At 38.9% G+C, this 15368-nt stretch overlaps 1 protein-coding gene across 7 annotated transcripts in view; it reads left to right on the plus strand.

Annotated features, from left to right (window-relative positions):
• Window positions 1-13411, plus strand: part of rnf2 (ring finger protein 2) — a 44132-nt gene extending 30721 nt beyond the window's left edge. For 6 of the 7 annotated variants that reach the window (XM_048602392.1, XM_048602391.1, XM_048602394.1 and 3 more), the window contains exons 3-8: window positions 659-819; window positions 2144-2359; window positions 4621-4899; window positions 6510-6566; window positions 8879-9050; window positions 12336-13411. In XM_048602392.1, the coding sequence (XP_048458349.1) occupies window positions 659-819; window positions 2144-2359; window positions 4621-4899; window positions 6510-6566; window positions 8879-9050; window positions 12336-12437 (987 nt within the window). In that variant the 3' untranslated portion in view covers window positions 12438-13411. The remainder of the gene's footprint in view (window positions 1-658; window positions 820-2143; window positions 2360-4620; window positions 4900-6509; window positions 6567-8878; window positions 9051-12335) is intronic. The other variant, XM_048602396.1, reaches the window with a different exon arrangement.
• The last annotated feature ends 1957 nt before the right edge of the window (window positions 13412-15368 follow it).

Genomic DNA, 15368 nt, shown 5'->3' on the forward strand with positions numbered 1-15368 from the left:
AGCTTAGGCATTTTCCAGGCAAAGTGAAGCTTCAATATTATAACTCATACCTTGGCTACTTTGAATTTGACTTGTGTAGGTATCCGGTTTCAACTTAAAGGGAACTGGTATCAAGAAAGTGTTTGGAATATATTTTAAAATGTGAAAATAGGCAACATAGTAAGAAATTGCATCTAAATGCATCATTAAGTAACTGCTTTATAACAATGTCAGGATTTTTTTTTAAAAAAAAATGTATGAAGTTCCTCTCTGATTCCAAGGAAAATCTATGCTAACATTTTGGGTCCTTTTTTTGTTGTTATGATCCTACCTGCCTATCTCCATTTTGGAACAGCTGGAATGTCACAATTGTTGATGGTGAGCACTGCACATCATGAATTAATTCTGCTTTATTTTCTTTCTTCCCACCATGTCCAGCTGAGGTGAGGTACTTTCGGTGGAAATCTACTTTCTGGTCTGTCTGAAAACTAGGGTTTTCAATTATAATATGATGTGAATGGTAACTGAAGCTGAGTACAGACTGGCTGAGAGAAAACATGCTGCCACTTTTTTTGTTTTGTTTTAAAATGCACTTTGAAATGCAAATTAGGCAGGTCACCAAAAGCTTTTTATTCTGTCCAACATCCATAAAGTTGATCGATAACTTTGTGACTTACAGGAGGCAATCACAGATGGCATGGAGATTGCAGTGTCACCCAGAAGTCTGCACAGTGAGCTGATGTGTCCTATCTGTCTAGATATGCTGAAGAACACTATGACAACCAAAGAGTGCCTCCATCGCTTCTGTGCTGATTGCATTGTTACTGCCCTCAGGAGTGGGTATGTAATAGCAGACTGGCTGCAAGATATGACAAACAAGCCGTGTACCTCCCTCATTCTTTGTCTCATCTGTTACGCTATAGGAACAGCGAAAGGTCAAACTTTATATGCCCTAATATTGATAATTAGGAAATGCTTAGAATAGTAATTTTTTCAAGAATAATTATACTTAGGCATACTGACTTCGAATGTACGGAACAGCAAAATGCCTATTTCCTCATCACGCTGTCAGTTTTCTACCAATGTATCAATCTGTGAACACTGAAGCAGTAGATAGTTGGAACCTTTGTATGGCCATTCCTAAAGGCAAGTGGAAAGGAACTTAGTCCTAGAGATGTACAGCACAGAAACAGACTCTTTGGTCCAACTCAACTATGCTAACCAGATATTCATGGGAAAATATCAATATTTATCAGTGATTGAAGTGACTCTTTAGAAAAACACCTATAAACAGTGCACATGTCCATCAAGCAATTCACTTTTAAGTCCTTCCAGCTTTTAGTGCCTAATTTCAAGTAGGGAAGTTTGTTGCTATCTTTCTTTCTATTCTAATGACTAAAGCTAAAAGGTACTTCTTAATTCTTTCCATTTCCTCTTTGGTTATCTTTTAACAGACAGTTAACAGGTGGTTCTCCTCCTCCTCCACCCCCAAACCCATTCCTGTTGTCCCTTGGGAAACCATTGGCTTTTGCTTTAATGGCTCTCCACAACAGCACAGCTGAAACTATAAACTCCCAGGGAATCATGGGCATATACCAATATCCTTTGGCTCGTTAGTACAGGGTTTGAAGCTCCTGCACACAGCACCAGCCTGCAGTCTACCAACAAAGTTTTTAATTTTTACTTTAATTTTGTTTTGCTGTCCTCAAGACCACATGAGAGGAGCAAAAGTAAGCCATTCAGCTCATTGAGCCTGCAGGGCCATTCAGTGAGATCATGGCTGATCTGATAATCCTGAATTCCACGTTCCTGCCTTTTCCCTTAGAACCCTTGATTCCCTTACTGATTGATTGAAAATCTGTCCCACTCAGCCTTGAATATACGCAACAACCCAATCTCTACAGCCCTCTGTGGTAAAGAAGTCTTTAACACTATGCATGGTTCAAATATGGTGGATCAGAGAAGTATTAATTGATTGCAAATGACCGCAATTGGCTTTTAAATAACATAGCCATGTTTTATGTAAAAACCTGAAAATAGCAGTATTTGGAGAAAGGTCTGCACCTCTTGAAAACCTATGAACTGTGGATAGTTCAGTTGCATGACTTTTTTTTTTAAACATACAGTTTCTGGTGCAGATCTAATGAAGAACTTCTCTTCTTAGAAACAAAGAGTGTCCAACATGTAGAAAGAAACTGGTTTCCAAGAGATCGTTGCGGCCAGATCCAAACTTCGACGCGCTCATCAGTAAAATATATCCCAGTCGAGATGAGTATGAGGCACACCAAGAGCGGGTGCTGGCCCGGATCAGCAAGCACCATAACCAACAAGCCCTGAGCCACAGCATTGAAGAGGGACTCAAAATGCAAGCACTTAATAGGTAAGGATTGTGCAACACTCCAAAGCTAGTAAATTCTCTTAAACTGACTGCTATTTACTGTTGCACCCATTGAAATGTTAATGAAGAAGGTCTGGGTTTGGAGGTGGTTCTGTCCCCTCGCACAGCAGCTGAGTCTGTACTAGTAACCGAGTCAAGAAAACAACTGGTTTCCCAGAAACCAATTCTGACACGCGCGCACGTGAACATACACAACTATTCTAAAAACAATTTTGACTTCTGTGACTAAAAACATGTAGAATTGAACTGCCATTTCTGAACATTTATTTGTTGTTGAGTTGAATGCACGCAAAAAGCAGCTGGTTAGGAAAAATAGATGAAATTGTGATGCTCTTTATTTTTCTAGCTGACAATGCATTGTGTCTTAAGAATCATCTATTAAATGTGTCAAGGGGACAGTAGTTGGAGGAGAAAAATACTAAAGAAAAGGAGTAAGCCATTTAGCTCCTCAAGAACTAAAGGCTACAGTAAATCCAATTTATCTACTCCAATTTGGATCCTGAAAAACATGGGGTTTCACAAAATACAGCTGAATTCCTACGTGCGAGACTTAAATATTAATATAAAAGAACAGCATCCCATATATATCACTTTCTTTGCCATCTTTAGAACCATTTAAGGGTTGCATGCTTGGATCTATGGTCTTGCAATATTAACATGTAGTTACTTATTACAGCTGAACTTCAATTAACATTAATGGGCTGGTTAATAAGTGTACTACCTTAATAGGATTCATTGTTTTCTAACACAATTGTGAATACACTTAAGTCAATATTCATCAGTATTGCTTAAGAAGAATGCTTTGGGATGATTTAATACACATCAGTAAGTTCCTGTTAAGAAAATTCAATACCAGCCACTTAGAGCAGCACCTCTGATTAGTACTGATAAATAAACTAAGATGTCTTTATTACTGCATTTAAGTGCACTGCAGTGTTATTTGGAAAATTATTGATTACACAAGGCTTAAACTGCACTTTATATTGTAGCGATGCCTTCTGTAAGTGTTGTAATATGGAGCACTGAGACAAACCTTATTAAATGATTTTCTTTGAGAGATCTCCAGAGGCAAACCTGAATTTCTGTCTTTAGTCCTCATTTTTTTATGAGCACAATTGGCTTGTGGCACTGTTGGTCCATTATTTTAGATGGTACAGGAGAGGCCATTGCCAGAAACTAGAAACCATAAAGCTGATTTTGAGCAATAGGTGTTTCAGTATTATAGCTGCTGCTCATGAGGGTGCTGCAAAGTCGACAGGTTGAATTCAAACTACCAGCATCCTAAGCACAATATCAGAATGCAACAAGTGAAGTAACTGAAGAAGCAACTTTGAATAACCTGGATTAGAAGAGAAATAATCTAATAGAATTTAGTTTAGCTTGCATTGCACTATTTTGTAGTAAGTAACGAAGAAATTTTTTTTCCCCAAGATTTTCTCTGTGTGCTTTTTCACTCTTCTGGAAAAAAAGACTTGCATTTTAAGCATTCGCGGTCATTAACAAAAGATCTTTTAGAAAAAAAGTACTTTAAAGTTCCTATGTAACAACAGTTTTACTTTTAACTGACCAATCAGAGCCTTTGTGAGACTTAAACATGTTTACGTTAATATTTTTTACATTGAAACCACAAACTGTGGACTCAGCTGGAAGAATGCTGACACAGTGGTCACATGGCTATTTCCATAAATCATCATCATAAAGTATTGTACTACTAAGCCTTTATTGGACTTTGTTTTTCTCTGCACATATGTTAATTAACAAACAGCATTTCTATTCTGGATGAAAATCACAGTTGGTGTAAAGCCTGATAAGAATTTGATCTTTCCTTCAAAGAAATTAATTCAAATGCCACATTTATTACTTTGGTAATTAGGGATTTATAAGTTCATAGGAGGCATTAATTCTTGTGTTCTAGTGGTGTGGAGGAACCGTAGGATACTGTTTATGAATGTAAACTGATTTAATGACTTATATTCTTTTAACAAGAAGACTTTATCTGCAAGCTGCTTTGTAACAAAAATACATTAAGATTGTTGAAGAACTAAATATTTGCCTTTGCGAACTATTTTAGTAATTTTAAATATTTGTTTCACCGACTGTTCAAATGCATTAAAATATGATAACATTACGAGCTGATTCGAATTCTGAATCACACTAACATCTTCTGAATGAATCAAACGTGTTGATGTTTTTCTTAGCAACTGTCCAGTTTAAAATCAACATGTTGAATTGTTGTCTGGTAGAGCACAGAGGGTGAGAAAACACCAAGCTGAGAATGGAAGTGGAGCCGAAGACAATGGGGACAGTTCACATTGCAGTAATGCTTCCACACATAGCAACCAGGAGGCAGGACCAAGTCAAAAACGTGCAAAGACATCAGATGAGTCTGGTCCTGATCTTGACACCATGAATGAGAATGGGACAGGGGATCCTGATCCAGTGACTGATGGAACCAATGAAATTGAACTGGTCTTCAGGCCTCATCCTACGTTAATGGAGAAAGATGAAACAGCACAGACCAGGTATGTAGGTGAGAGGGATTATCATCGTTCAGCAAATCAGAAGAATTCAGAATTTGTTTTGAGGAAGTGTGAATGCTAATAACAGAAACAGTTATTTCTGGAAGTATAGATCTGGTCAAGTCAGTGTCTGAAAGAGAATGCTAGATTACCATTTCTGGAGTGTACTTCATCAATACCACAGAAATCGAAGCCCTGGAATCACTTGCAGCCATATTATGCATAAGATCACAAGTTCTACTACTTCAATTTAAAAAGAACAAAATAATTTGCAATTATTATATTTAAATTTGTGGAAACTTTTTAAATATTGAGCTACAAGCTTTTAGGATGACAGACACATTTGCAAAATGAACAAAAGCATAATGTTCAATGGAGCTTAACTTGGAGAAACCCTTCGGGAGGACTAATATCAAAATACACCAAATTCGTGGTGTGTTTTGATAAGTATGGATGAGCAGAAGGACCTTTGTATATGTACATACATCCTTAAATGTAGCAGGACAACTTCATAAAATGGTGAAAAGACCATAGGATTACTTAGGTTTACAAAAAGAGGAAGCGAACATAAGCCCAAATATGCCATACTCGAACTTTATAAATCACTGTCTATAAATCTGATGTGGTGAATTGTGGACAATTCTGGGTCCTCTGTTATCTGAAGGCCTTAAAAAGGCTACAGAAGAGATTATTTAGAATAACGTAAGGGTTGTGAAACTAATGGGGAGCGTTTGGAAAAGTTAGAATTCCTCTTCCTGGTTTACAAGATTAAAAGATATTGACAGCTTAAACAGAAAATTCATTTCCCTGGCAAGTCTTTCAATAATTAAAGATGAGAGTGTCATGATCTTTGGCTAAAGATCTGGAGGGGAGATGAGACTTTTTCACTAAGTTATACCAGAAAAGGTGATGAAAGAAGATTCATTTTGAAAAGATAAGTTTGGTAGATAATTGACAAAAGTTCTTCAGGGCTATGGGCAGCAAAATGTGGTTGTGGTAACAAGTGCTACCACACTTTTTGAAACAGTTAGTATAGGCGCAACAGGCCTAATGATTGCTTGCTAGGCCTTACTTTTCTGTGATACATTGTATCATCTTTAGACTTGAAGCAGTGTAGCATGAATGGATTTGTGTTGTCTACAGTATCCAATGCAGCCTGTGTTGAGTTACCTGATCTCAACTAAGGCAGTAGATAAGGCTTTGAGCTTGGTCTCAGTGACCCTGGGATAATGAAATGGAAAAGATTAGCCAGAGTTGCCTCTCCACTGGTTATTAATTGACTTTTGCTGGAAATTATACCCATGAACAGTTTCAGCTCAATTGGCATGGTTTTTGTGATTGAATGTGTTGCCAACTCTCACTATCTCAAGTTACTCATTCCCCAGCATGTGCCAGTAACTTAAGGAAAGTCAATGAAAGAAAACTTGGAAGGACAGGCAAACGTGAATTATTTTGACATGCATACAGAAGTTACGGCCAGAAGTGGTGATTTCTGTGTTCTGCAAGTTTAATGGTGTTGATATTTTCAAATATAGTAAAGGTGATCATACAGCATGCTACCAATTAAGAGCTACCTGTTTTATGACTCTAAATATTTTTCTCTTTTAACCAAGGCAGGTCACGGTTGGTGTCCAGAGGATTGTGGGGCGCACACCGGTGTCGAGAAAGCGGTAAGCAGTTTCACTGCAACCGGTTTCTCCACAAACCAGTAACAGACCACCTACAAATGGAGGTCTGGGAGAATCCGCTTCAATTTGATTCACGGACACTTTCTTGAGTCCACACTGTCAGTTTGTAAAATGAATAGTGCCAAAAATGTTAAAGGGCAATGTGATCAGTTTACACCTGACAGTCAGTACTCAGTTTTAGCATTGTAGTCAGTATGGTGCTGACCTGCTGGTTTGCTGGTGATCTTAGACTGTGTTTCTATCAGATGGATAGATTTGAATTCCAGGATCTGTATCACCAGTGGACGTGACTACAGCTCTGGATGAATATTCCTGACAAACCCAGTCGGGGCTGGAAAAATCCACTGTCAGGCCTCCTGTTGTTTAAGTCTTTGGAACTTTGTTTTGTTTATATATAACTATTTTTACAACTCATTCCTCTTTTCAAAATAGTTACTCCTGCTGTGACATGCTTTTACAGGTGTGTGAGGTCCTCTAATATTGTGGCAAATAATCATTCTTCTTGTGACTCTCAAACAGTGCGTTTTGAGATGGAGACTTGCATTTGAAATAGATCTTGACATCCCAGATGTAGACCTTTTTGTTGTTCCCAACTGACATCATCAAATTCTGCCTAGGCCAGGAAACAAACTTTGTCAATTATGAGCATTTTCAGCCATCAGCCAAGCTCCACTGCAGATACATTTGATCAATTATTACACAGGTATTTGTATTTCAACAAAGCAGCATAATGAAATTGTGGCATTATTCACAGCAGCTAAAGAAGTGATAACAGTTTGAGGGCCACAGGTGCTGTCTATGAAAACAAAACCTCTGGGCCTGTGGGACTTTCAAACTCTGAAACATAGAAAACGGTCATCGATGTTGTGCATAATAGGATCTCTTAAACCATTGAGTAGAAGCAGGAATAATTCTGTATGATAACTTCCTGGTTATATACAGTTGCATTATGACAACAATAAACCACAATGGTTCAATATCTTTTCATGTGCAGCTTTGTTTCTCCACTGTTATTTACTCCTTTTTCTCCCAGAGGTGTGACAATACTCCCAGGATCATCAGTTTGACCGCTCAAGGCCTCCTTGGTTGATCCTCTCCTCACCTAATGGCCATGCACAGACTCTCTCAATCCCACACTGGTATTAGAACATAGAACATTACAGCACAGTACAGGCCCTTCGGCCCTCAATGTTGCGCCGACCTGTGAAACCAATCTGAAGCCCATCTAACCTAAACTATTCCATTATCATCCATATTTGGGTACAGGATCTCTGACTGAATCCACCTTTTTAACCTAAGGCAGTTGATGCAATGCTCAAGTTAATGCTCCACTGGTCACAACGTAAAATGAGAATAGTTTTCCCAGTTTTCAAGATAGCCAATGGAATACTTTGTCGTTGAAAAAATAATTTATCAACTGGGTTCCTTTATGTGCAATTATTGGCTTATTATCAAAACAAAACTTATTCAATAGGGTACAATAAATGGTTAAATTCTACATTTGATAATATGAAAATTTAAATGTTTATCCCTCTAACTCAAAACTCTCTCTTGCTCCTGCGCACATTCTCTCTCACTCTCGTACATGCATGAACACTCTAACACTATCTTAGTCACTCTGTCTCATACACATACAATGATGTTTCAGTTACCTCTTTTAAATATACCACTCCAGGTATGTCTATTCAACTTGAAATCGAATCAATTTTTCCCCAATATTTCAGAGTTCCAGTCCTCTAAGAAATATTTAATATGAAGTATGTTTGTAGCATTAGTTGATACAAGTCAAGGATCATCTTAGACCTTCCTAAATGGAACCACTCACTAGATTGATGCAGTGAGATGGTTTAAACCCTTATTCATGTAATCTTGAAAGCTATTTAAAATTACTTGTGCATTTACCATATGCTGCGTTTGAGACTGGAAAATCTAGGGCCCTTGCAATTCTGTTTGTTAATCAATATAATTAATGTTGTTACTTAAGCAAAAAATTTGTAAAAGACACTAAATACTTAGATTAGGTTTTCTAATCTTAAATAATTAACTTATCCCATTCTGACATAATTTACAAGTCTTAAAATATGGAATAATGAGTATGAGGAGACAAAGAAGGGAAGGCAAATCAGTCCTTCTACCAGTTTTAGGATGGATGCTCCATGCTAACACTAATGATAAAACAACACATTGTGTACTTATCCCCTAACCCCTTTTTAAGATTGAGGTGATTGTAGGAGAAGCATAGTACATGGCCTTGTGTCTCATGTTCCTTCTCTCTTCTTTTCTGCTGGAACTAGGTATATAAAAACAACAGGAAATGCCACTGTTGACCATCTGTCCAAGTACTTGGCTATGAGATTAGCCCTGGAAGAACTCAGGAAAAATGAAGAAGCAAATCCAATGAATGTGGAAACAGTCAGTGAGAAACAGTACACCATTTACATTGCAACAGTGAATGGTCAATTCACTGTAAGTATCTACACTGTTTTTCAAGGGTGAGGAGTTTTATTTTTAAATTTCAGATAAAAAGAAATGTCCACAAATAGCTAGCATTTGAAACACAAAGGTAAGTTAAAGTTTCCATCCTAGAGAAATTTATATTGTATATGTGTCAAGTAATTTCACAATGACAGAGAGTGCAGGTGATTTTTCTAATTGAAACATTGCACACATTCCCATTGAAGTGCTCATTCTAGAGCTTTAAATATTGAAATGACATCTGACTTTGGTTGAGAATAGTGAATAGGTCCAAGCCTCAGTCATTTCAGCACTTTTACCATCGGTTTAAACCACAGTTATACAGGGCTGGCATTGTGAGGTGAAACAGTTCACTCATTCGCTCTGTGTGGTATGCTTATGTGAAATCCCATTTCCTAAAAAATTTCATGTGGGTGTTCAGCAATAATTTTGCTTGCACTGGTTTAGATGCTGTATGGTCTGATTTCCTAGGGAACAGGGTGAACAATTTACTAATGTATTTTGCAGCATCAGGAGGTATTTGACTCTGAATAATTGGAAGGGAAGACAATTGACTTGAGTTTTAACATCCTGCATCAGCTCTAAATCTTGCATCAGAAACATGAAGTTAGAGCCTCATTTTCCGTGCTTTGAAGGGAAGTTTACTGCGAGGTACTTCAACTGAAAAGTGATTATTTTATACCAGTTGTGTGTTTTTGTACTAGTGATAAGAGGCTACAGTATAGTGGAGATAGTGGGTGATATCTTGTAGCTCTTGGGGTAGTGGATGCAGGCAGTGCAACAGAGGGATTGGAAAATGAAAAGCAGAAAGTATGCAAAGGTTGCTTGGCTGGAGGAGCTAGGGAACAATGTGGTCACTATCTGAAGATGATGAAATCTTTAGTTGCACTATTAACATGGGCCAGATGTAGTGGATTTTGGCAAAGCTGAGATTTGCGAGCCTTGGTTCAAGAAGGCAGGTGAAGCAAAGCCCTCTCCATGGCAAGTGGTGGCAAGGAGAAAGCTGGGGAATTCTAGTCGAAGTGTAAGTGGTAGGGCTTCAAGATAGATGAGGAAAGATGGGTGGACCTGAAAGCCCTTTGGAAACAAAGCTGAGTTTTGCTGTGAGGGTTGCAAACATTCCGAACCTCTGGGCTTAGCTGAAGGTGGCAGCCAGTTGCCTGGATAGCCAGGGTCAGAGATGAGAAAGTTTTGTTGAAGCTGACGAGGACAGCTTCAAGACTGGATTTCTGTTGCTACCAACATAAATGGAGGATCAAATTTATAATTGTACCATGAGGAGCAAGCTTCAGCTGAAGGTGCTCCCATCAACTGTTTAAGCTTTCTTTATTTTAATGTTTTCTCCCTCTTATAAGATATATGCACCAGCAAAACATTGAAAATGTTCCAGTTATTGTAATGCGACGGATAAACTATTTAAATGAGATTTTCTTTTGACATGTATGACCATTTATTGGTCATTGCTTTGCTGAAGTGGCTGTATTTTGTATGACTACATGTTTTGACAGTCGTTCCTCTTGAACAGTGATCGTTGCTTGCAGGGAGCCTGTTCTGTAAAAGTACCATATGGGATTCTCAACAATGAATATATGAGTATTGTCCCCAGTAACAATCCACGATTGGGATTTGGGATGGAGCACCTCCTAGCTACAAATCCATAATGTTTTTAGATTCTCAAGCCTGTTTTAGAAGGATTTGAGCTATATTTCAAAGGCAGCACTTATTATTTGAGTGTTTTTGCCTTTACAGCAAAATGTTAAAGTGAGACTGTAGGACTAGATCAGGGAAGTGTGCCAGTGTTGCTACTGGAGATAAGTTTAAAAATAAAGGATCAACAATGTCATTTGGAGCAAACTTCAAGTCAGCAGGTCCAATTTTCTTCTTCTCGATCTTGAGAAGAAGGTAACGAGACTAACTATAATATTCTTTAAAGCAAAGAGACAGGATTTGGGCCAAGGAACTGATGGGTGGCAAATGTTACACTTCACTTTAAAAAGGGGAAAGAATAAACCAACAACCAATAGTCAGTCAGTTGAAAGTAAAGGCATGGTTTTATGAGACTTTATTGACTCCACACAGGATGTGTAATTGCAGAAAAGAAAGAACAAAGTTCCCACTGAGGTTATCTAACTCAGAACTGACCCTGGTTAGTTCTGAGTTAGATAACCTCAGTGGGAATTTTGTTAATACTTCCTGCCCCATATGATTCAGACAATTTATTTCTGATGTTCATTGTTAATCCATTTTAGTCAGACACAGTAATGTGGCTTCATCAAGTCTTGCCACTGTTTGGTATGGTAATCTAATAAAAGTGAATTGCAAGGGACTTGAGCATATGGTAGTGATCCTTAGTTGTTGCATGATGTAATCTGTTACTAGTCAGAGGTTTTGCAATGAAATTGATTTCAAAATTTTAGCTCCGTGGTAGCCACATGACCCCGAGTTAGAAAGTCATAGATTTAAGTCCCACTCCAGGGATCTATTCTTTTAAAATGTCCCATTGCATAATGTATGCTGACACTTCAATACACTGTGGGAGTGTTGCACAATTAGGAACGCTACCTTTTGAATGCATCATTATATGAAGCCCATCTTTTCCTCAGGTGGATGCAACAAATCCTAGGCATCTCAGACACATCTTTTCCTCATCTATTATCTTCAGAAGACCTGCTGCTTTGTGAATATCTAGCTGCGTTGGCCTCCTGCCTGTTAGATGTTACTGAATGCATTGTTGCAGTTAGAAAAAAGGACAAAGAGAATAATGTACACACATATTTGTATCTACTATAACAAGTATTATATATTAACTTGTATAAAACAACCAAAATAGTAAACCTAGGCAAATGGAGATGTTATGCTTTGGCAGTATGGTGGCTCAGTGGTTAGCACTGCTGCCTCACTGCGCCAGGTACCCAGGTTTGATTCCAGCCTCGGAAAACTGTCTGTCTGGAGTTTGCACATTCTCCCCCCATGCCATGTCCGTGTGGGTTTCCTCCTAGGTGCTCCGGTTTCCTCCCACAGTCCAAAAATGTTCAGGTTAGATGGATTGGCTATGCTAAATTGCCCATAGTGCCTAGGGTGGGAAATGCAGGGAAAGGGGTTGGGTCTGGGTGGGATGTTCTTCGGAGGGTCGGTGTGGACTCAGTGGGCCAAATGGCCTGCTTCCACACTGTAGGGATGCTATGAAATTAGCAGTGCCCTCGAGTATGTCACTGGTCAGGATTGTGACTTTTTATGCAAAGGATTTGTAAAATGTACAATTTTTTGTTTTCCTAGTTGCTGAATGGCTCCTTTTCGCTGGAACTTGTTAGTGAGAAGTACTGGAAGGTGAACAAACCAATGGAACTTTATTATGCACCGACCAAGGAACACAAATAAACATTGGTGCAAGATCCGTGACACAGACATGAAGTCTGTACTTTTGCTGGTTGTGACGCATTTGTCTTCCACACAACAACAACCAGTATCATGAGATGTTCTGTTGAATAAAAATTGTCACACGTTCAAGTTTACAGATCTGTGACGTGCAAATTCACAACTTAACATCGCAGGCTTGGGCAAGAGGACAATGTCCCATTAAATTTTCTTATCTGATCATGATATTGTGGACGCCACATGGAATTCAGGAAGTAGAAGTTTGTAGTGTGTTGCTTCTTGGTTTCTTGGTTTATGGATTATATCCCAGGCAGTAGTTATATATAGTTTCGGTTGCTGTGTATCTCTTGCAAACCTATTGGCAAGGACCAAATTTCACATTTTGAAAAGTTTAAAAAAAAAAAATTCTTTAAACCCCTAAAGAGTCAAACAGATGTTGGAGAACAGTATAACAGCAGTCCTACAGGCTTAATTTAAGTGACTACACTCCAGATGTGAGTCAGAACAGGGTATGTCAATAAGTTGACAATGGAAGACAATGAGAATATCACAGGCTTCCTCCCTGTAACCCCAAGGGCGAGGACTAATTGTCATGCCCCAAGCCATGCTCTGAGTGTCACTTGAACCTGAGGGCTACGCCATGCAGTGTATTAACATACTAAGTTATTAGGAGGGTAACCAAATTTTTTAATTTGAAGGCAAGTGACTTTTAACATTGCAAACCTATGGTTTAAAACAAACTTCTACATTCCAAAATGGAGTGCTACAAAAAGACCAGGCATTGCGCAAACAGATAAATATATTTTCAGTGTCCTTTTTTTTTTTAAAGTCATTTTTTCATGTCAAATGTATGATGGGTATTTATATTGTCAATCAAGTACTGGTAGTTGTACCGTGAAACTATACTGTACCTGGGCATCTACTTATTTGTACGCTGTACCATCAAATTGAAATTAAATAATTCTGTTTCTTTACATGAATAAAACGTTGCAGTAATTACTAGCAAATACCAGCATAATTAAGGGTGATGGCGTAAGCAATTCCAGCATGTTATAGGTCTACTTACACCAAATGGACTGTAGCAGTTCAAGAAGGCAACTCACCACCAACACCTTCTCAAAGGCAACCAGCAATGGGCAATAAATGTTAGCCCAGCTGGCGATGTCCCCATCCCACAAATGAATTTTTAAAAGTTGTTGTTTAGTTTAAAATAAGAATATGGGATTTCAATTTGGAACCTATTTGTAGCAATACCAGGCGTTAAATGGTTTTAACTAACACCAAACAATGTTAGAAATACTCTGAAAGATTGTCGACTTGACGTGTTACTTCTGTTTTTCAGCCTGCATAATGTTGCCAGACCTGCTGAATATTTCTAGCATGTCTTGCTTTGATTTCAGATTTCCAGCATTTGCAGTATTCTGCTTTTGAATTAAACACTCTTCCTTTAGGTCTTAAGTGGCTGTTTTGAGGCTGCTTCAGAAACCTGTTCTGAAATGATCTCTGACTGCAGCTTTAAGCCTTCATCAAACCTGTGAATGTAAGGACTGTCGGCTGAACTTTACTGGAAATCAGTTGTCTGTTTTGACAAGTTTCATGGGAGGTTTCTCTATGAATCCTAGTGAGATTTCACATGCTATTTTCCAAAGCTTTCCACATTAGCTATGCATCCCCAAGCCCCCATGGCATCCTGCTGATCGTATCTTCCCTCTACCTGAAGCTGAAGTACTCGGCACTGTTGGGACATCCTGGGATTCTTGGTGCTGTATTTAAAATGCATTTGTGTATCAGGGTCAACGGCTGTCAGTCCAGAGCTGCCCTGCACAGTTTCTTCATCTCCAGAACTGCCCCAGATTGGTGGACAGAGGTAATATGGCACCCCACTTTGACAGGGACCTTGAGGTTCTAGTGGTCAAGATGGTGCAGAAGAGGGACTTCCATTTTGCTTGGGACCAGCAGAGGCAACACAGTGCCAGACCCTGCCAACCTGGTCCAAGGTTCTCACTTGGGTCAGTGTAGTTTCCACAGTCCAGAGGAACTGGAGTGGTATCAGAGGCTGCCTTTTATTTACTCTCTGGGAAGTCCCTCCTCGTAGGGTGTGTCCCTTGACATGGATAAGGGCTTACTCCCCTTAGACTTCGAGACATGGTCATTTGGTTGATGCACCTGTATGTTTGCCACATATGTTGTTGGCACATGGTGCAGGAATGTGATTTGACCTAGCATGGTGACTTACAGCAACATATCCACACCTTGACTAACAATTACTGACAGTCATGACAAGCTGCCATGTGCTAAAAGGCTAGTTGATTTTAAAAGTATCATGAACCTTTAAATTTTGGCTGAGGGGGCAATGCACTACTTGGATGCTCACTACATCCCTGTTTTTACCTTTTTGTGCTAAAAGAGCAAGTAAGGATCCCTCGGGCACATCCTGGATAAATCCTGTCCCACTGTGCAAAGTGTCCTGGCAGCAAAATTTCAATAAAAGGTGTTGGTGTGCTCTGTAGTGCAGGACCATATCATACGTGGACCAGAGATGTGTCACGAGGATATGGTGAGGCTAGGGATCAGCCAATGTCTATGGAAAAGGCATTTGAGTAGTCACTGCCCATGGAGTATACCCTGAGATGTTGGTGACGCTGTCCAAACAGAGGGCAAGAAAAGCAAGCAGTGAGCTGGTATATTTGCTCTGATTTTTATATCAGGAATTGTTGGCATCTAGTTTCTAACCAGTGAGTGGAAAAATGTGAAACTGCATATAAATAAGGCAGGATTAGGAATTATTAAATGGATACAAATAGGCCTTTACTGCCCACTAGCAAGATTCTTATCTCATTATTCAAGAGTTGGTTGAAAAAGGGACTTTTTGCTCTCGACATGGCCAATCTATTTCCCTAACCTTCTTGCCAATGCACGTCATTTTGAGGGCTG

This window comes from Rhincodon typus, chromosome 10 (genome assembly GCF_021869965.1).
Source record: "Rhincodon typus isolate 14 chromosome 10, sRhiTyp1.1, whole genome shotgun sequence".
NCBI classification, from domain to species: Eukaryota; Metazoa; Chordata; class Chondrichthyes; order Orectolobiformes; family Rhincodontidae; genus Rhincodon; species Rhincodon typus.